Below are 22697 nucleotides of genomic sequence, written 5' to 3' on the forward strand. Positions count from 1 at the left end.
AAATGTCATACTCACTGATTTTTATTTTTTCTTTTAGGGTGCAAAAGGAAACATGGGAGCCCCCGGAGTGGCTGGTGTGAAAGGACGACAGGTGAGTACCTGGAAAATGTGAGAATCCAAATAATTCCTCCATTGATCATATGCTGTGTGAACCACTGAAGCAATTTTGGATATTGAACATGTTGGCAGAGTTTAAATATGCAAAGGAAGTGGAGCATTGACTGTTTAGAGAAAAATAAGTAGGATTATTAAAGGGGAAAAAACTGTTATAGAACATGGAAGAGAGAGAACCTTAACTGCCTGGCCTAACTGCTGAAGGAGAAACGACAACAAGAAGGAAGCTCTGCAGGAGCAGGAAGTCTCCAGAAGAGCCAATCAGGAGACAGCAAGGACACTGTTTGAAAAAGTGGGAAGTCCCTAGTCTAGCTATGCTACCAGTCCTTCATCTGTCCCGCCCATAGGGTGATCTTCAGGTCTGCTTCATAAGCCTGCACTATAGACCTTGCACATTCCAACAGAACATTCAGATATTTAGGATCATATCTGATAATAGGGATGCCAGTCAGCCTCCAGGTGGGTCAAACAAGAATATAAGCCATGAAAAAAATTGCTATGAAACTTTTGTGACTCTGTTATCATATCGTTACAAATTATCTCATATCACATCAAATTCCTATCCCATAACACATACCCACAGCAAGTAATTCAGTCTTCAGTAAGTCAGTCGATACGTTGAACTCTCAAGTAGAATCAAAGTGCTTTGTGCCGTTAGAAACTTATCCTCATAGTGTCTCTTTCACAGACTTCTAAGTTCGATGAGACTTGGCTGTATATTTTCTCATAACGTGGGCAGTAGACAGATGAGAGGACACCTCCATTCCGTCTAACGGAGCCTGCCTGCCTATGATTCCGTTTCCTTCGCAAACTTTTTCAAAGCCTGAACAGAATGTTGTCCTACATGCCCATTCTTCTACATATCTACCCAAGCGTCCATTCAAAGTTCTTGCAAGCACAAGGCTCAAACGTATAACAGCCTTTTATACTTTTGATCTTGGTGCTTGCGAGAATTTTGAATGGATGCTTGGTGATTACAGAACGCCATGGTGATACTAAATCTAGACTCACATCTACTAGCACCTTAAGGTAAAGGTAAAGGTTCCCTTGCTCGAAAGCCAGTCAAATCCGACTCTAGGGTTGCGGTGCTCATCTCCGTTTCAAAGTCGAAGAGCCAGCGCTGTCCGAAGATGTTTCCGTGGTCATGTGGCCAGCATGACTAAACACCAAGGCACACAGAACGCTGTTACCTTCCCACCGAAGTGGTGCCTATTTATCTACTTGCAATTTCTTGCTTTCGAACTGCTAGCACCTTACAGACCAACAAATACAAGCTTTCAAGTGTCGAAGCTCCCTTTATTGACAGCTTATACCACCAAAATCTTTGGGGTCTTTGAGGTACGAATAGGCTTGAATTGAGCTCTTGCACTACAGACCAACCCAACTACCCTCCTGCTACTAAATCTTTTATCCTAAGTGTGTGTATGCTTGTGTTTTTACAAATGCTTTAAGGAGTTGAGGGTGGTCTGTCCCAGAAATATGTGGACAGCATCGCACTGGAGACAGAGGCTGATTCTGAATTGGCTTTTCCCTCCCTTGTTTTACAAAACCCACATTGGAACAGAAATTCCCCTCTGCATTGCATGCCGCTTTCACTTCCTTTGATTATTGGGTTTTATGGTAGCTTCCACACTCCACGCCACTTTCGAGTTCTTTGATCCTGTATTTTATGGTACCTTTCGCATCATTTATGGCCGGTTTATGGCCATTCAGGGGTGACTTTGCAGTCAGTACGGCGTTGCCCCCCCCCCCTATTTTGAGCTGCACTTTTCCCTCCCAGTTGAGAAAATGTGGAGCGAGTGCTAGATGCAGAATCGCCCAGACAATGGCTTTTTCCAGGAAGCTGAATCCAGTTTGAAAGAGGGAGCTCAGTTGCCTCATTTGCCGCGGCTGAACAGGATGTTGGATTTAACAAATGGGCCAAAATAAATGTGCACTGGGGGGAGGCCATGCCTATTTCAGATTGGAATCTCTCCAGAACAGCCTTGTGTCTCCAGCAACTTATAGAATGAAAGAGGCAACAAACGAACGGGGCAAAGTATGCAGGGAATGAATGAAAAAAGCACTAAATGTTTGATAAATGACTACTAGTTAATAACACGGTATCTTTTTCATTTAGGGTGACCCAGGAATTGAAGGACCAATCGGACATCCCGGTCCCAAGGTACGGAATTTTGTCCTTGTCATCGCTCTGTTAACTAAGCAAGGGAACACGGAGGGAGTTGAGGTTAAATTCATCTTAGCAGTTCACCAGTTGCCAAATTAGCCCTTGTTCAGTGGCATTATGACGAGGGGTGCTCTCAATCCTGTGGGGCAAAGGAGCTGGGAAAAGAAGTGGTCCTTTAACAGGATCTATGGTAGGAAACTATCCTGCTGTGAATGGCTGCAGTGCTGACAAATCACTTTCACGATCTTGGCCACCACCCAAGTGGGGGCCCAAATCAATATCCACTGCAGTCCAGTGCACCTCAGGTTTTGTACTGGATTTGGAATGTGAGAGAACAGTCTGGGGGAAAGGATCCACAGTACACAGAAAGGTAGGAGAGACATTGGTAGGTAGAAGGTAGGAGAGACATATGGATCCTATACTAAGGCCCCGGTCACACAGAGTATTAGCCACGCTAGAGGGACGGAAGATAGGCGGATTTTCCGAGCGTGATCTCACCGCCACATCTGGGAAGCGTAGAGCTCCCATGGCTCACCCGAGGCTTCCCGCCGAAGACGCGCGGTAAAAAACTAGTACCTCGGAGGTACCAGTTTCCGGAAACCGCGGGGCAAGGGCGGGCGTCTGATCGCGTTTCCAGTGGCATCCGGCGCCCGCCCATGCCCCATTGTGAAAAGGTGGGGTTTTTTCGAAGTCTCCAGGGATGCACACAAGCACCCAACGGGGCATGCGCATACTTCAGTTTAAAAAAAACCAACCACAACCCCGTTTGCCGTGCCACACCGCTTCTTTGGCGCGTGGTGTGATCGGCACCTCCCCCCTAACCACAGGACCACGAGGGGATGCCTGATCTCGCAGTTGCGCGTTATTTCGCTGCGGGGCAAATAGCCACGCCTCCCCCCCCCCTGCGATATCCACCCCGTGTGACTGGGGCCTAAGTTGAGTAGGTCTGTGTGGCCAAAGGACTGTCTCTCCTTGTATCAGTCCAGGTGGCACCTCCAGCGTCCTTAGCTGTTCTTCCCGGCCATCCCCCCCCCCCCGTCTCTTCCCTATTGGTAGGTAGAAGGTGGGAGAGACATATGAATCCTATACTAAGGCCCCGGTCACACCGAGCATTGGCCACGCTAGAGGGACGGAAGATAGGCGGATTTTCCGGGCGTGATCTCACCGCCACATTTGGGAAGCGTAGAGCTCCCGTGGCTCACCCGAGGCTTCCCACCGAAGACGCGCGGTAAAAAACTAGTACCTCGGAGGTACTAGTTTCCGGAAACCGCGGGGCAAGGGCGGGGGTCTGATCGCGTTTCCAGTGGCATCGGGCGTCCGCCCATGCCCCATTGCGAAAAGGTGGGGTTTTTTCGAAGTCTCCAAGAATGCGCACAAGCACCCAACGGGGCATGCGCATACTTCAGTTAAAAAAAACACACACAACCCCGTTTGCCGTGCTGCGCCGCTTCTTTGGCGCGTGGTGTGATTGGCACCTCCCCCCTAACCACGGGACCTCGACGGGACCGCGAGGGGATGCCTGATCGTGCAGTTGCACATTATTTCGCTGCAGGGCAAACAGCCACGCCTCCCCCCGCGATATCCGGCCCGTGTGACTGGGGCCTAAGTTGAGTAGGTCTGTGTGGCCAAAGGACCGTCTCTCCTTGTATCAGTCCAGGTGGCCCCTCCAGCCTTCTTAGCTGTTCCTCCCTGCCATCCCCCTCCCCCTGTCACTATCCTGTGGGTAGGTTAGGAGGGCACTTGCCTTTTCACCTTGAGGAGGGTTTGTAAGATCAGACTGTTCAGGAAGGCTTTTGAGGTCCCCTAGAGGCCACAGATTTCATTTCACCTGACCCGTGCTTACACTGTTGCAGATGTGTTTTACAAGCGTTGTTCTTAAACTCTGTGATAACCCACTTTGGCTCCCTTTGGGGGAGAAAGAGAAGGCAGAAGAATTTTAAACAGAGGAATCAGAATTCAGAATGCTCTGAAATCCAGAAGATGGGTGTTCAGTGAAATCAGTTCCGATACGGAATTGAAACCAGACACACGGAGGCAGGGTATTTGCCGAAAAGAAAGATGGTCCTTGTAAGAAGAGACGACGTGTGCTGGTGTGATATAGAATAAATATGAGCTGCAGACATGATGCTCTCATCTTAAGAAGTATGACGGTTGAGCACAAGATTTATAAATATTACCCTGACCTGGCTGGCCCAGGGTAGCTGATTTTGTCAGATCTCAGAAGCTAAGCAGGGTCAGCCCGGGTCAGTACTCTGATGGGAGACCACCCCAGAAGTCCAGGGTTGCTACACCGGGACAGGCAATGGCAAACCACCTGTGAATGTCTCTTGCCTTAAAAGCCCTGAAAAGTCCTTAGACATACTCGTGATTTCAGCTCTAAGACTTTTATTCGGACGGAACAAGGCAAAGTAGCCGGCTCGCAGGCCGGCTTATATGCCCCAAGGAAAACACACCCACACACCCCCAACACCCGTGAATGGTCTATCGACAGTGATTAGATTATTCCTAGGGACCCTAGGTTCCCGATTGGCAGGGAACTAGGATCCGAACATCTATTGTGTTTGGGAGCGAAGCTCAGGTACTTCACCTGACCATATGCGGAACCGGCCGAAACTGGATCGCGCACATGGCTGGGTCAGGACACAACAAGCCCCATGGTGGGTGGGGGCATAATTTGACTGAGACCTGATGGCACTTTCCACCACCACTTAAATATATGGCACATTAGGTAGTGTATTCTACTTATTATAGTTCATGTTATGAATATTTTCATACAGAACTGAGGGTCGGCAGAAGAAACCAGTCCCGTTCCTGCTAGGAAAGGAATAATTTGATCCCACTCAACTTGGAGTGGATCACATATTCAGGGTTGAAGGAGATTCAACAGAAAGCCTGCTGGTCCCTTGAATCTGACACTCTCAGATATGGGGAAGCGGCCTTGGATGAGGTTTGCAAACTGGGTGCCAAGTGGGAAATGCACCTAGATCTTGGGAGGGCTTTATTTCCCCTAAGGCGCATCAGACCAGACCGGCTTTAGAGCAAATATATATATTAAATCCCTGACTGAAATCTGTCCAGCCTGGTCATAATGCTATATCTGTTGTAAACATGAAGATGGGTATCATTAACTCATTTCAATAAGCACTAACTGACTTTCCTTTCTCCCCTCCCCCTCTTCTAGGGAATTCATGGGCTAAAAGGAGAAAAGGTAAAGCGGTTTTTTTCCTGTTCTTCAGAAAACGAAAGTGTATTGTGTTTTTCAAAAAGAGATTGTACTCTGTTCGTTTCAAGACTGGCATCTTTGAAGATGCCGCCAATGTAAATGTCAGTGAATTTTATTTTACAGAAGGGAAATCAAATGATAGGTTTCCGTAAATCGTCAAAGTGAGGTTTTGTTTGTCCCTGTTTGGCAAGTTGTCACAGATCAATCAGGAAATAGGAACAATTCTTATGTGACCTGTTGTCCTACCAAGAACTCTGCAGCTGGCAATTTGTCATTACTCCAGAATGTTTTGCGGGAACAAGTATTTGAAGAAATGCTTACTTTGAGTTATTTTCAACAAATGGGTATATGCGATGGGAGGGTTTGCGTGGAAATCGGCTTGCAAGTCTGTGTTGGAGGATAGTTTTTGGCATTTTCCAGATCAGGGCTCACCTGTAGAAATGACATGATACCGTTTGACAGTCTGCCATTCCATTGGTACTGACCTTAAGCAAGTAATTCAACCAGACTCATTGTTCTTCCCTTTTTCTTTTGCAGGGTGAATTTGGTGGAGACGGCCGAAAGGTAAGGCCCAGCCTTCCAACGTTACCTGCTACCCCAGCTCTAAATATTTGGGACAAGCTGTTTCTGATGCGGTGCTCTGCTTCTTTTATTTCAGGGGGCCAGTGGCTTAGCTGGAAGGAACGGCACAAATGGACAGAAGGTATGTAATGAAAGTTGAGGTGACTCTTTTGTGTCATGAGTTATATCATTTGTCCTTTCAAGCACTAGTCCGCTGCCACTTTTGCATAGGGCGATGGCGTCTGGCAATGCTGCTAAAACACATCACCCTTGTTGCATCACTGGGCATCCTCCGAATCTTCCTCAACCACCCAGTCTTACGGTTGAGGTGCTCCATCACCCTGCTCCTTGCTTTATGTAAAGTAGTAGCGGAGAGACCCTGACCTGATTGGCCGAGGCAAGTCCAGTCTCATTAGATCTTGGGAGCTCAGTAGGGTCAGATGAACTACTGGTCTCATCCAGCAGTGCTCTTCTAACGTTCTTGCCTTTTCAGTTTATTTTATTTTATTTATTTATTATTTCCATTTGCATCCCCCCTTCCCACAGAACTGGCTGCACACCCATTGGTGCGGGAAGCTGCCTTAAGCGTGCAAAATTTGGATGGAAGTACAAATGTGTGTTTTCTTTCCACTTGTCAATTTTGTGCATGGTGAAGAAGACTGGGAAGTGCGCTCAGTATATACTGAGTCAAATAAGTACCAAAAAAATACCGTAGAACTGTATTCGGCTACTGAAGTAGCCACCCCCGAATAAAAGCCGATATTATTACCTGATATTATTAGCTGATATATTACCTGTGCCGCAGGTTTCCCCAGTGAAGGGAAGGTGTTTAAACTTTAAATGCCCTTCCGTCCCTTCCCTCTGGGGCTCATGCCACCTCTGCAGTGCGACTTCCCAGTGAAGGGAAGGTATTTTAACTTTAAATACCTGCCCTTAACTCTGAGGCAAGTGCCGCCTTCGCGGTGTGACTCCAAGTGAAGGGAAGGCATTTAAAGTTTAAATACCTTCCCTTCACTGGGGAGTCACGCCGCAGAGGGGGCATGAGCCCCAGCAGGAAGGGAAAGTATTTAAAGTTAAAATATCTTCCTTCGACTGGGGAGGCATGACACAGCCTGCTCCCATCCCTGGGCCGTGTTGTGGCCTCAGATATGTCCAAGGCCGTTGCTTCTATCCAGTATCTTTTAATAATATGGTCTCGGGGGAAATGCAGTTTTCTCTTGAGTGTGGAGGAACCATAAAAGGTAACTCAAGTTTTCAACTTGAATGAGAGTTATCACGAAATTCAGTCACATCCCTAAATGTCTTTCCCGAACATCTTGGTAGCAAACAGTCCAAATAATCAACTAATTAGGGCTGGATCTTTTGTGAGTAGACAGAAGGGAGGGCCTGTGGCTCAGCAGAAAATCCTTTACACACAGAAGGTCCCAGGTTCAATCCTTGGCATCTCCAGTTAAAAGGACCAGGCAGTAGGTGACATGAAGGAGCTTCGCCTGAGATTTCGGAGAGCCGCTGCCTGTCTCAGTAAGCAATATGGACCTTGATGGACCAGTGGTCTCATTCAGTATACAGCAGGTTCATGTGTCTCTTCAAACATCTTCAACTATTTTTCTAATCATATTCCTCTGTCCTCTGTTGGATCTTTCTAGGGCAAGCTTGGACGTATTGGAGCTCCTGGCTGCAAAGGCGACCCAGGGGACAGGGTAAGAACAAGCACTGCAACATTTTCTCCAGCCATGGCGTTGGACCACAGGGTTCCTCTGAACATCTGGGATGAAGTCCCATGGTAGCAGTTATACTCGCAATAGAGAGCACGCGGAGTGAGCACTTTGGATCCTCTTTGAACTCAGTGTGCAATGCCCTTCCTGAGCTTCATGGCTCATGGCAAGAGAAAAAGAGGTTCCTGCAGATGTGAGCATCAAACAGGGATGGAAAGGGAAGCTTTATTGAACCACAGGAGGTCCATGTTACAGTCTGTGATATCCCACAGCCCATTCCTGCTGCTTCTGTTTTGTTTTCTGAGATGATAGATTGTGGTTAGTGTTGTGATTGGGCTTCTGTTGAATTCCTCCCTAGGGTGCCGATGGCTATCCTGGAGGTGCGGGGGATCAAGGACCGCCAGGAGACGGAGGAGTAAAGGTATGGCCCTTTGAACACATACATACATACATACAAACACACACACACAAAGTTGGTATGATGTGTGACCATTGCCCTCTGCCTTTCTTTTTCAGGGTTATCCTGGCCGACCTGGCCGTAGCGGACCACCAGGGCCTCCTGGAGAAAGAGGAGGCAGGGTATGCATCTTTTGGGGTTTTTAAATTGTTGATTCTCTTGGAATCCACAGGACATGCTCAGTAGCTGCCTCACCATTACCAAGCTCATGAGAACAGGGACTTAGTCAACTAATGACCAGATAAGACATCACTTGAGTCCTCTTGCACCTTAAAGACCTATAGAATTCCCCAGGGTAATCTTCCCTGGGGTACGGCTTATTACAGCCCAGGCTAGCCCAGCCTAATTAGATCTCAGAAGCTAAGCAAGGTCATTCGTACTTGGATGGGAGAAACCTGGGGCTGCTACGCAGAGGAGGGCAATGGCAAACCCCCTCTGTATGTCTCTTGCCTTGAAAATCCCATGAGGGGTCGGCATCAATTGGCTGTGACTTGATAGCTCTTTCCACCACCACAGCTACCTGCTTGAAACTATTTTCATAATGACCTGGTAATATTTCTTTTAGAGAAGCTATGATAAACTCGTAATCCTATTAGTAATCTGGAACCAGAAGGGACTCAACTAGACTCTGCGAGTGATCTAATGTTTGGGATTTTCCAGAGGGAGGACAACTTTGCAGATCATACGGTGTCGCACCAACCCGATGCAGATGTTGCCATAAACCGTCCCCCTCCACCCACCAGTGCTGCTTTCCCGATCTGAAAAGGCCCTAGGAAGTCACTGTTTGTCCTCTCGGGGAATTATGTATGTGTCCTTATCAGGTGTCATGACAAAAGCAGTGGGGAGAATCCTTACCACCACCACCTTTTGTGCCAGCCCCAACCCAAATTGGGGCCCTGGGCTCCTGGCTTTTAGGAGGAAAATGTCCTGAGTGCTCCATTCCAGGAATCCCAGGCTTCTTGTCTGTTGGAGCCCTGATCAGTGATGAGCATACCCTCGAAACCCCAGCCTTCTTTGAGAAGCCAGAAGGGACTTGGAAGAGGGCCGGGAAAAGCTGAGGGCAAGCAGGGCCTTCCCTGCTGCTGTGGTGAAAATGACTTGCTGGCTGATTCAGGGAGGAGGAGGAAGAGAGGACCGTGAATCATGCCCAGGCCTTTTGGGGTGGATTGGGCTCTTTGTAATGGCCGGTGCCCAGCACTGGCGACACTGCAACATGGTCTTTGTCGTCCACGTGGTTGCTTCTCTCCGGGGGATTCTGATTTCTCCTTCTGTTTGTTCTTCCCCCCAAAGGGACCGAAAGGAACCAATGGAGCCCCTGGCAGCCCCGGCATCAAGGGAGGCAAAGGTGGCCCTGGAACCGCTGGGCCAAAAGGAGAACCCGTAAGACTCTCGGCAGTTCCCATTTAATTGCTTTGTTCAGAGAGGGAGATGCCAATATAGGCTGTGCGCGGGGGGTCTTGAGCGCGTCAACTCTTTGCATAGATTGAAGTTCTGGTGGAGTCGGTAGAATGTCGTTCTGTCTAGCGGCTTCTATTCACAGTCCTGCACGTTGTTTTCTTTCTTTCCTTTCTTTTCTTTTGTGTGTGTGTGTGTCTAAGGAAAGGGGTGCTAGAAAAGAAGAGGGAATCGGCAGCATTCACCTCACCAGACACAACCGGAATAAATCCCAAAAAGTCATGCTGGGAGGGGGGGGCGTGATTTCTCTTGATTCTACCCTCTGCCTACAGCTCCCATAGACATCCCAAACACACATTGGCTGTGGTCACACAAACTAAATAATCCACTTTCTATTCACTTTCCAACTGGATTTTGCCAGTTGAAAAGTGGATTGAAAGTGGATTATTTAGCGTGTGTGACCACAGCCATTGTTTCCTTCACAGCAGCATGGGGGAGGAATGGGGAATGCACAGGAGGAAGGGGCAAAAATCCCTTTGCAGAACTTGGGAATGTGTAAGATAATGGAATGGGGAACACATAAGATAATGCATAAGATAATGGAATAGGGATGCATAAGATAATACATAAGATAATGAAATGGGGATGCATAAGATAATACATAAGATAATGGAATGGGGAACGCATAAGATAATACATAAGATAATGGAATGGGGAATACATAAGATAATTCATAGGATAATGGAATAGGGATGCATAAGATAATGCATAAGATAATGGAATGGGGAACGCATAAGATAATACATAAGATCAGGGGTCATTTCGTAGAAAAAGAGCTTGGGGGACTCATTAGCATAACTCATTAGCATATGCCACACCCCCTGACATCACCGGAAGTGTGTCCTCCCCACAGCTGGCGGCGACTTCCAGCGGGCACCAGCAGGGAGCTCCAGGCCCTGCCCTCCCGCACCTCACCCGGGGGGATGGCGTCCCCCCCAAATGACCCCTGCATAAGATAATGGAATGGGGATGCATAAGATAATACATAAGATAATGGAATGGGGTTGCATAAGATAAAGAGATGGGAAGAAGGAAGGGGCAAGAATCTCTTCCCTGAACTTGCTCCATTGGTGGTTCTGCAGAACAGGGCCCGCTGTTGTTAGCTTACCTTTCATCTGCTCTGTGTCTCTCCTGCTGTGCATGTTGGGAACAGCACTACCCAAGAAGCCAAGAGTGCATTTGTTCACCAGAAGTGTAAGGGAGCAACGAAGTTCACAATCTCAACATGCTCTTTGTGTGACATGTTAGTGGCTGCTTTTCTTTTTATATATATATAACAAATGTCCACAAGGTTTGTATGTGAGAGAAGCAGTGAGCTCCGCGGGCATGTACAGCCTGTATTTTCTCACTTCAGGAGACAATTCAGAACAAGGAAATGTCCTTGATCCCAGCGCCGCTGTCCCAGTCAGTCCACCAGACACCTGTTCCTAGTTGAAAGCAAAGCTTGTTTTAAACATCAGGGCTTGGATATATCCAGTCATGGGTTTCCCACACCACTCCCGGTTCAGCTCAGAGGCTCTACTTTTCCATCAAGAAGTCGATCCAGCTAGAGACCTCATCTCTACCTGGTACACATCGTTCAGTTTGGAGAACCAAATGAGGGGAGACCAGTATAGCACCAATCAATGAACCAATGTCTGGATTGTGCTTTGACTGTTTCCTTGTTTTGCCCAAGGGCCGTCGAGGTGATCCGGGCCCGAAGGGGACCCAAGCAAGTCCTGGAACCAAAGGAGAGAGAGTAAGTTTGGCAACCTTCCAAAGCTATGCTAGGAGTTCCCACCTCATCAGCAGGGCTGAGAAAAAGAGAAACACATCCCTGTAGCATTTGGATTCCGGGTCTAGAGAGTACCAAATGAAGTGAATGCATATTGGCAGGGTGGGCTTTTGTTAAAGACAAGCACAACTGAACATACGCCGCTCTGGGGAAACTGGGCAATTAAACGATACACTAATCCCTTGTTTGCTTGCTGGGATGAGTGTGTTCTATGGCCATATGGTTTTACCACAGGGCGTTTTAAAATCAGTTTCATGCTGCTGTGATGCCTTCTTTCTCAAATGTAGACAGCTTAAAGACGGTGTTAGCCGAATTGCTTTATTTACAGCAATTGGCAATTTATAAATGGGTTCTTGCCAATTTATACCAAGGTCCTGATCCCACCAAGGGTTACCAGTAAAGGATTTGAGGCTGTTGTAGTTAAAATCGATGTCTTTTACTAGAAATATATCTCATACAAACAATACTGATGTACTCACACACTCAATTAAGTTCCTAAGAATTACAGTAGGAAATAAGCGCAGTTGCATTAGCAGGTAGGGGTGATGGTGGGCGATACTTATCTTGTTCCAATGAAGAATGGATGGACCAGAACCAGCCGGAAGACGTGGGTCTCTTGACTATAGATCAAGAGATTAATAGTAGAGGCAAGGGTTGGGGATAGCAAGAGGGACTTAAGAGGGGTAAAAGCAGACAGGGGTTGTCTTGGGGGAATGCTAGCTAGTCAGGTAGGAGGGGCCAGGTGACTGGTTCTCTTCTTTTATAGTGGGTTCAAGAGATGGGCGGTAACTGTGCCAACCTCTTGACCCACCTACCTTTTAGTCTGTCCCAAAAACAACCCTATTGGTTGCAGGTAGGGAGGGAGGTTACCTAGGAGGGATGGCCAATATTGTAACCTAAAACCTTACTCGAAGTATGGCATCTGGACAGGTGTGAAATCCAGGCATCAAGATGCTTCCGTGTAATGCTGATGAAGTTGGCCAATTCCATTGATAACCAAATGTCCATCTGGCAGGAAATGCCAGCTCAGGAACAGAGCAGTTACATGGTGATGGGTGATACGTGACCACAAGCAGCTTTACCATGGGGGCTGTTTCTTCCTAGAGTTGTTGTTTCATTGCTCACAATAATGGAGGTTTGTGCTTCTTCACCAGACTGGGCAACTGTGTAGCTAAAACCGTATTTACATGTAAGGTATGTTCAGGCACCCTCTATGTGTGTCATCACAACAGGTGACCTAAAGTGTACAGCTCTCTGAGCCCATGTGTATAGGCACAGTCCATTGTGTAGCAGTAAACAGTCCATAAAACAAATATCAGGCTTGCTCTCTAACAACGGTGTCAGAAGGCTGGGACACCGGTGGGAAAGACAAATGTAGATTCAACCTTAGTGGCGCTTTCCACCAGCAAGTGTGGCATCAAAATTCTGGGGAGGTGCAATGAGTAACCATAGCAAAGACTCAGCCTTCACATACACCTCCCGTCACCAAAGAAGTTTCAAAGGCATCCCTCGTATTTCATACTGTTCAGACTGACATGTGAAGGCCCCGCCTCCTTTCTTTGGTAAGTAAATCTAATGGCTTTTTTCCTTTGCTCATAGGGTGATCCTGGTCCCGAGGGGCCACGGGGGCTAGCAGGAGAAGTTGGAAGCAAAGGAGGACGGGTGAGGAAATATGATAGGATTCCAGCCCATTCTTCTGCCCATTCTTTTCTTCTCCAAGCAGGTGTGTTCCCCTTGGTGGCAGCTTGCAGGAGGTTTCCGCACTGGCATCAGTAGAAATGGTTCCACCTTTCTCATGGGTTGAAGTTGGGTTAAGTGTAACAGCGAATCAATGAGCAGTTTAAAGCTAGAAGTCTTGGGGGATATTGAACGCCATCAGTGGGGGGTTAGGGTCAGTGTTCCCTCTAAGCTGAGTTAGTGTGAGCTAGCTCACGGTATTTTAGCCTCCTGCTCACAGATTTTTGCCTTAGCTCAGGGATGATGGCTCCGGAGCAAACTAATTTATGCAGTAGCCAAATTGCTTGCTCACAACTTTAATGCCAGTGGCTCACAAAGTAGAATTTTGGCTCAGAAGACTCCACAGCTTAGAGGGAGCATTGGTTAGGGTTGCCACCTGCAGCTGGTAAATGCTGAAGGGCGGAAACAGTCATGCTGGCATCGCGTTGACAAATAACATCACTTCCGGCACGAAACCTGAAGTAACATCATTGTTTCAGGGTGGTGCTCTAGGATCCTTCCCCCAAACTCTGTGGTTAAACCATAGAGGTTTGGGCAAATCCTAGAGTGTCACCATGATGAAATGATGTTGCTCCTGGTTTCACACCAGAAATGACACGTGATGCTGGCAAGAACCCCCAATTTCCCCCCTGCCAGCCTGTGAAATGGCAGGGGAGATCTAGCCCTTCTAGTGTATGAAGGAGGTGTCATCTCTGTTGGTCCCTAGCACCACATTATTTCCTGTTGTCTGGAACTGGCTTCAGTTAGCTACTCCACGTGCATCTGAGTTGGGATCTCAAAGGAGGGTTCAGGTTCTTCCCCCATGACCTACGAAATCACAGCTGGTGAAGGTGGCTGTGCTGGCAATGTAAGAGCACAGCAGCCATTACAGACAGTAACATTCATAGGCCATGATATTTCTTGCTATTTTTCCGACATGGTCCCGAATTAATTGTACCAGTAGGGTACATTGACCACATATAACATAGCCTACAGTTGTTAGCACTTCCTAGCCCCATCTTTGAGGACACAATAATCTTTGACTCTGTCTTTGTTTCTCTGTTCCACAGGGGGAACGGGGGCTACCTGGCCCACGAGGACCACAAGGGAGTGTGGGGGAGCCGGGCAAGCCTGTAAGTTTCATCTGTGCACATCTGGATGTGTCAACATTCTCTCCTAGAACCTGAATCAGAAAACCATATTATTTTATCATCCCAGCTTTTCTGATGGCCACCAAACTATTCAGTGTCAATCAGCATTTTGAATTTAAGTTCTTTGCCTCCTTCTCCTCACCCCCAACCCCAGTATTCTGGGAGTCAGCTCACCAGGAGAAGTCCTTGCTCTTTTCACCCAGATATCTGTGGTGTTAGAGAAGAATCTTCTCACCATAATTTAGCTGTGTAAATTGGCAGTAAACGTTACCCGGGAACAGGAGGAGACTCCTGTCAGAGCTACTTTGTTGTTGATAAGAAAAATGAGACCACTTATTGTACAGCACCAACATAATGGGATCCCTAAAGTTCTTGGAGACCAGTGGACGCCTCCACACTCATGTTCTCTCTTTACTTTCTCCTACTCGATTTCAGGGTTCTCGAGGGGATTCCGGCGATGCGGGTCCAAGAGGTGACTCAGGCCTTTCAGGACCAAAGGTAATGTGGACCTGAATGTTAGCACAAGCCTGCTTTAATGTGGGAATCTCGTTTCCCCCCCTCATGCACTGTAGGCTACATGGAGGAGAGGTCTATCAATGGCAGATAGCCATGGTGACCAAAGGGAACCTCCTTATTTAGAGGCAGCAAACCTCTGAATCCCAGCACTTGGAGGCAACGTTGGGGAGACCAGCCTTGGTCTCCATGCCTGTTTGTTGGCCCCCAAGGACAACTGGTTGACCACCATGTGAAACAAGATGCTGGACTAGACAGACCACTGGTTTGATCCAGACGGCTCTTCTTATGTTCTGGTTGTCCCTTTTTTTAACCACCTGAATTAAGTTCTTGTAATTCTTTTTTTAAAATCAGTTTTATCTTTATTTGAGACAAACATACACACACAAATCGGGGGGTTTCCATTACATCGCAAAAATATCTAGTTAAGTATCTCATTCAATATCTAAATATCTATTTTCTATATGCCACGTTATTTTTATGTATATTCTTTTGCAATTGGTTTAAAATAAAGTTCCTGTTTCTTTCAAGTTGGTTATATGTCGGTCTAGTTTTGTTGTAGAGTCTTAAACATCTCCATAATCTTTCCAGTTATTTAAAAAATCTTGAAAAACTGTATAGTCTCTCTTGTCCAAAGGGTTTTGACCTTCTTCTCTTAAAAGTGTGTGTAAGCTCACACTGAAATTGCTCCATACATATTTATTCATAGCGGCTTATTAATTGTGCTCTACAGCAGATGCATGGCCATTTTGGTCAATATAGACCAATAAATGGGAGCATCTGGAATGCTACATTTTCTTTGAAGTCAGTTCTTTCTTTTTCTTTTTCTTTTTTTACTTCAGGGAGACCGAGGAAGACCTGGCTTTAACTATCCTGGCCCCAGAGGACTCCCGGTAGGTTTCATTTACTTGCTGTATTTAGGCTTGCATGGAAAGTTTCCGTGGCAAGTGAAGCACATTGGCCAACAGAAGGAAAGCCACCTTGTAGACTGTGTCCCAACAAGCCACAGAAAGAGAGGGAGCTCATTTGGCATGCTTAGTACAGATAAGGTTCCAGATTTAGTCCATTTGTAGCATCTTGCTAACACTCTTGCCTAAGAGGTTGTAGAGCTGCAGCTGGTGTAACTAGACAGCCTCGGCTTATGTAGACGTTTCATTCATCCTCTCCAGCAAGACCAGTCCTGCTCCTTGATAGATAGAGACTGAAATATGCTATTCATCTGTGGGGTAGTTTGAGAGCCAGTTTGGTGTAGTGGTTAGGAGCGTGGACTCTAATTTGGGAGAAATGGGTTTGATTCCTCACTCTCCACAGGCAGGCAGCTGGGTGACCTTGGGTCAGTCACAAGCTCTCTCAGAGCTGTTCTCTCAAGAGCAGTTATCTCAGAGCTCTCTCAGATCCACCTACCTCATAGGGTGTCTGTTAGGGAAAGGGAAAGGAGGTTGTAATCCGTTCTGGTAGTGAGGGGTGGGGTATAAATCCAATCTCTCTTCTCTTCTCTTGAATCACATGCCAGAAAGGTTCTATTTACAAACATACACCATAATCACCACACCATATGTGTTTTTCAACCTATAAAGCCTTCTTCACTCAGTACTGATAAATTACTACATGGTATGTAACAGTTTATCAATGACTACTGAAGAAGGCTTTATAGGCAGAAATGCTGGTGATTATGTAGTTCTGGTCATTTTAAAATGTTTCATTTGACATCCTTATGTGTATTATTTATAATACTTTTCGTGATTTTTCCAGCATAAGGGGAGATATGGGAGTAAACCTCACCATGTTAACTGACAAACGTACATACTCTTTTTCCTCAATGTTGAGTTCCCTGACTACCTTTCATATAAGTATCTTGGTTCTGTTTGTTGGTCTTATCCTTGAAGAAAGTTTGGTCAGCAAAATAGTGCAAAAGGCAGTGACGCGTCTCCCACAGAGGGTTAACTTGCCAGGGGCACCTCACATTAGAGCTCTCACTTGCCAGCAGTTGGGGGGCCTCATCCTGGCACATGTGAAGTTATGACTTTTTGTCCCACTTGACATTTGACACTCATTTGCCATTTGAGAGCCCATTAATTCTGTTTGAAAAGATGCTCTACATTGGTCTTCACGGCCCAGAATAATTCCGTGACATTTGCAAATGTAGCCTCTTTTGCAGTCCATTCCTGATTCCGGATAATTTACGAATAAGTCAAATAGCACCAGTTCCAAAACCAATCCCAGGGAAGCCCACGTAACAATCCATTATGAAAACTGTAAATTTATTCCTCCCTCTGGCTTCCTGTTGTTTGACCGGTTACTATTCTGGATAAGAGGACCTGTGATCTCATCCCATGAGTTTTATTTACTCAGGAGCCTTTTGGTGAGGAAGTTTGTCAAAAGCTTTTTAAAAGCCCTAATATGTCATATCTCAGCATGTGCCTTCAAATTCTGAAACAACTCCATAAGGGCTGCAATCACACACACTAAATAATCCACTTTCAGTCCACTTTCCAACTGGATTTTGCCAGTTCACACAGTAAAATCCAGTTAGATAGTGTATTGAAAGTAGATTGAAAGTGGATTGTTTAGTGTGTGTGAATGCTACCATGGTTGATGGGGCCAGACTTCCCACTGCAGAAGCTATGCTGGTTCTTCCTCAATGGGACCTGTTCCTCTAGGTACATAATATATCTGTTTTTAATAGCGGTTTCCATCAGTTAATATCAAACTACGTAACTTGGCCAATAATTTCATGGATCCCTTTTTTAAAGCCAGTGTTAATACCTGCTCCACTAGCATGGTCCACTTTCACCTGAGGGACCGCCTTTCCCCGTATGTTCCCCCAAGAGTGCTACGGTCTGGGGCCCAGAATTTTCTAACTGTTCCGGGCCCCAAGGATGCTAGACTGGCCATCATGGTTTCCGTCAGTTAATGTCAAGCTAACTTGGCCAATAATTTCATGGATCCCTTTTTTAAAGCCAGTGTTAATACCTGCTCCAGTAGCATGGTCCACTTTCATGACAAGTTGCAATGTTTTTTAAGAAGATTAGCAATTTCACATTGGAGCTCTTTAAAAACCCTCAGGTGTGTGCTATTCATACACAGTGAGGGGTGACTTCTTCATCAATCAGTCCTAGAACTTAATCTCTTGCCATCCGTATTCAACTCAGTTTGATTAACTCCTCTCCGATGAGCCCTGTGCAAGGCTATGGATTCAGTCAATGCTGTCTGGGATAACCAAGGGCTATGGCTCAATGGTAGAGCATCTGCTTTGCATGCAGAAGGTTCCAGGTTTAATCCCTGGTATTTCCACTTGATCAAGTAGTAGGTGATGAGAAGAAGAAGAAGCGTTTCCCTGTTACTTCTAAGTAGGCTTGTGGCCAAGCAAAGTGAAGTCTAATTAGCTTTTCTTTGTTCCCAGGGTGAAAAAGGCGAGAAAGGTGTACAAGGACTGGAGGTATAGTATAATATTATATTTGTCTGTTTCTTCAGCTGGGAAATATGATAACAAATGATGGTCTTCAATGAGTAGCTGATTAACTTCTCTGTATAGTCTCATGGGGGTGCATATGATGCTTGCAGGATCACTTCTTAGACCAGGGGTCCCCAACCATTCTGAACCTGTGGGCACTTTTGGAATTCTGACACAGGTGGTGCGCACAATCACAAAATGCCAGAGGCAGAGGCAATTACAAAATGGCTGCCGCCAGAGGCAGAGACAATCACAAAATGACTGCCGCTAGAGGCAGAGACAATCACAAAATGGCTGCCACCAGAGGCAGAAACAATCACAAAATGGCTGCCACCAGAGGCAGAGCCAACCACAAAATGGCTGCTGCCAGAGGCAGAGCTGACCACACGTAGGAAGCCTAAGTGCAGGGGAGAAGAAGGATAATTTTTAAACATACACTGGGAAAGAGGAGTGAGACACTAAAACCAACTTTGTGGTGACAGCTGCCGCTGAAACATTGTTTTTATCTGCCCAGCCAATCCGATCTCTATTAGACAGTCATAAGATCTGCTGGGCAAGTGCCACACCTGACCCCACCTACCTTCTAAAAAACCATTGGTTGGTGCTGTAGCAGAACATGCCTGCTCTGGTTTGCAGGCCCCGTTTCCACCCTGCCCTCCTATGGGTTCCCAACTCCTTGGAGGGGCTTTTCTTTCTCTCTAGGGGTAGCCCCTCACCACCACCTGATTGTTGTAGGGATTTGCCCACTGGGAGGATCAGGACCCCCCAGCTCCCCTTCTCAGTTCTGAGCCTTTGCCTCTGTGTCTCCCACTACCCAGCGCCTGGCCACGCAGGGACAGATTAATGCCTTAGATGGCCTTGGAATAGCCGCTTGCCAACCCCCTGGCTCCCCTCTTCTGATAGCGTGTTCGAGATGGTGGGTGGTCTATGTGGTACAGAGGACCACTTCCAGCATCAACAGTTTAAAGTATTTATTGAAAAGAAAATGTTTACAAGCATACTTTTAGCACAGCACCAGATTTGATCAAGGAAAACAAAAGAAAATTTATTTTATTTATTTATTTAAATTTATAACCTGCCCACCCCACGAACGGGCTCAGGGCGGCGTACAGATGGGGTCAATGCCCAATACATAAAACATTAAACCTGCATTTAAAAACATTCAATACAACTTAAGTGCTCGACATAATATCTAACAAGGGAACAGATGACACAACAAATTGACACAAATCCTCTGTCCCTTCCCATATACATGCCCTATCTGGTGGTAAAATATAGGATAGGCTCTTTAGCTTAGCTGTCCTTGTTCTCTACAGGGCTACCATTACCTTGAAGCTTTCTCCCAGGCAAGCACATGGTCAATATGGCTGTCTCAGGAATTAAGAGTCCTGTGTCCTCTCATTGCCTGCGCATCCCACAGAAAGAGAGCTATCTCCTGTTGCACTGAGATTTTATCATCTCTGGTTCCTCCCCTGGTCAGCCTAGGTCAAGTTGGCTTTTCCTGTTGTCTCCAGGAATCTACTTCCTCAGCTTTTCTAGAATTTGGTCCTCCAAACTCTATTCCCTGCCTGGAGAAGGTGGGGGGAGAGGGAGGAAGCTTGACCATCCCATTGTCTTTCCTGCTAGATGTATTAGCATTTGTAAGAAGGTGGTCTGAGGCGCAATCAAATTGACTCCCCCCCTTCCAGCCTGTTCTCTGTCCAGAGAAGAGAGAGAGAAACTTTTGAACGCCAAGTGGAGTTTTGCTGCATGCCACCTCCCAAGAGAAAATGCATTTTGTTACAGGCGCCATGAAAGGTGTCAGCAGATGCCATGATGAGCATGGACACAATTTTGAGTACCCCCGTCTTAGACTGTATGCACACTAGTGCTGTTATGCGGATTCCCACAACCACAGTGATGTTCAATAAACCAGCATTGGCATGGATTGTACCACCAACATAAATGGCTGCCCCCCCCATGAAAAGTTACCTTCTCCATCCAATAATACACTTTGTGTACCAAGCTTTACACTGTTAAAGCAGATGCACCAAGAACAGCCCCGTGGAAATGTCCCTCAATGAGTAAAGGGATACAAAGAGGTGGGTAGACACAGAAGGGCATAGGGAGCAGAAGATAAAACCCAAAGACATCCTAAGTCTTTATACCATTTTTTTTGAAACAGGGTGGAAGAGGCGACTTTGGACCAAAAGGCCCTCCGGGTCCAAAAGGCGAGAAAGGTGAACCAGTAAGTAGACTCTTTGTCCAATTCCATTCTTTTGTTGTAGACAGGAGGGCAGGGTCAACCTTTCGTGAGGCTGAGTGCCATCTGGACCTGCTGGACATTTTTTGTATGCCCAAAAGGCATGTTGCCACGTATCTCTGTTTGTTTTTACACATGGAATTCACTGCCACAGGAAGTGGTGGCGGCTACAAGCATGGACGGCTTCAAAAGGGAATTAGATAAGCATATGGAGCAGCGGTCCATCAGTGGCTATTAGCCACAAGGTATAGATAGGGGCTCTGAGGCAAGTGATGCTCTGTCTTCTTGGTGCTTGGGGGGGTGGGTTCAACAGTGGGAGGGCTTCTAATGTCCTGGCCCCACTGCTAGACCTCCTGATGGCACCTGGTATTTCTGGCCACTGTGTGATACAGAGTGTTGGGCTGGATGGGCCTTTGGCCTGATCCAACGTTGGTGTCTCTTATGTTCTTACGTTCTTATGTACATGAGGGAGGGGTATCAATGGTGCAAGTGACCCTTCACCATCTCAGTTTTGGAATATATCCCAAAGGGGAGAACTGCATGGAGCCCTTGCCCTTCTCAGGAATTTGGCTCAAGGTTCTGGGAAACAGGGAAATAGGTCCCATGTCTCCCCCAGGCCTTCTCCTTCCCACGTGGATTTTGGATTACATCGGGACAGTTGCTTTGGGAAACACCAGCGTTACACAAATAAGGTTCACACGTCTTTAGGAACATGAGTTCATATCTAGACACGCCCTTTCCCAGACTGGCTACAATGGTGTCTAAAAAGATCTGTGCGCTCATACGTTAAAACGTTGTTATCACATGGGTTTTTCTCCCCCACAACAGTATTTTGAGCTGCCCTTCTTCACCCAGTTTTACTTTTAACCCTTTCTAGGTCCCTTTGAACTTCTGATCTTGTTTATTATGTCCTGGCTTTGTTTTAAGGATTTTAATTAGGTCACTTACTTGTTTTTAAAGTTGCTCATGATAGTCACCAACATTAAGACATTACATGGGACATAAGTTGGGTTGGGGTACCTGACCCAACTCACAGTCATATACGTGAACTGGGGAACTCACCTTTAAAGCATTCCATTGCTCCATTGGGCTCTAGAGCACTGTGAGGGGAGAGGAAGGGCTTTGGGCTTCCCTCCCATGCCAGTGGAAAGAGCTGTGGGGTGGTCCGGTTTGCCCCTTTCTTGTCTCCTTTAGATGTCACCCCTTTGGGGGCAGGCTGGGATGACAGACCCTGGCATTTTCTTTCTCTTTCTTCTTCTTTGTTATTAATTTTGTTTTATTGTGTTCATGGATTATATAAGTTGCCTTGAAGGGCATTATATGATGGAAAGGCCGGTAAAAGCTGTGGAGTCTTCTGAGCAAAAATTCTACTTTGTGAGCGGCTGGGCATTCAACAAACTTGATGAGTGGCCTTCAGCAAGACCCTTTGGTCCAGTTTGGCTGCTTCCCAGGTCAGCAGCTGGCTGTGTGTGGAATGTCCCCTTGCCTTTCGCCGAACACACAGAAGGAAGACAGCCAGTGCTCCATGTGGAAAGCCAGTTCACCATTCTTGCAGTTCATCCCCCTCACAAATGGAGGAGAAAGACAGATCAGTTTGGGCTTAGGTGCCTTCGGGCCTCACCTCTCATGTTCTGATGGAGAGGTGAAACCCATTTCTGCGTCTGGTAGAGAAGATCACCTGACTTGGAAATGCTTCAGCCGGGCCTTTCTCCCGGCCGAATCTGCTTTGTTGGCGTGGATAAAGTCAACAGGAATATTAAAATGTTTTGTTTTTTGTCAGGTGCTGGGATAACGATACTATTTTAGAACAAAGTTCAAGCTCAGTGGCCCGTTTAAGACCAACAAAGTTTTATTCAAGGTGCCAGTGGACTCAGACTTTGTTCTGCTGCTTCAGGCCAACATGGCTACCCACTAGGGCTGCCAAGTGGGGGCGGGTAAACCCCCGCTTTGGAGGCCCGATTTCTGCCGCCGCGGAATTGGGCCCCGGGGGGAACCCCACCCCGGCGTGCGCGTCACCAGGAAGTGACGTTATGACACCGGGCACGCTGGGGGCGGGGCCACGTCCATCCAAGGGAAAACTCTATAGTTTCCCCTCGAATGGTCGTGGCCCCGCCCCCAGCGTGCCCGGCATCATAACGTCACTTCCTGGTGATGT

General features: G+C 46.8%; 1 protein-coding gene across 1 annotated transcript in view; it reads left to right on the top strand.

The window, feature by feature from the left end:
• COL6A2 (collagen, type VI, alpha 2) overlaps positions 1–22697 on the top strand; it is a 54921-nt gene that overhangs the window by 7219 nt on the left and 25005 nt on the right. Inside the window, exons 5-20 of the mRNA XM_015415715.1 lie at positions 38–91; positions 2234–2278; positions 5463–5489; positions 6042–6068; positions 6163–6207; positions 7712–7765; positions 8139–8201; positions 8297–8359; positions 9528–9617; positions 11368–11430; positions 13066–13128; positions 14253–14315; positions 14769–14831; positions 15689–15739; positions 18250–18285; positions 20465–20527. Coding sequence (XP_015271201.1) covers positions 38–91; positions 2234–2278; positions 5463–5489; positions 6042–6068; positions 6163–6207; positions 7712–7765; positions 8139–8201; positions 8297–8359; positions 9528–9617; positions 11368–11430; positions 13066–13128; positions 14253–14315; positions 14769–14831; positions 15689–15739; positions 18250–18285; positions 20465–20527 — 870 coding nt within the window. The remainder of the gene's footprint in view (positions 1–37; positions 92–2233; positions 2279–5462; positions 5490–6041; positions 6069–6162; positions 6208–7711; positions 7766–8138; positions 8202–8296; positions 8360–9527; positions 9618–11367; positions 11431–13065; positions 13129–14252; positions 14316–14768; positions 14832–15688; positions 15740–18249; positions 18286–20464; positions 20528–22697) is intronic.

This window comes from Gekko japonicus, unplaced genomic scaffold, assembly GCF_001447785.1.
Source record: "Gekko japonicus isolate JY-2015 unplaced genomic scaffold, Gekko_japonicus_V1.1 scaffold4721, whole genome shotgun sequence".
Lineage (NCBI taxonomy): Eukaryota > Metazoa > Chordata > Lepidosauria > Squamata > Gekkonidae > Gekko > Gekko japonicus.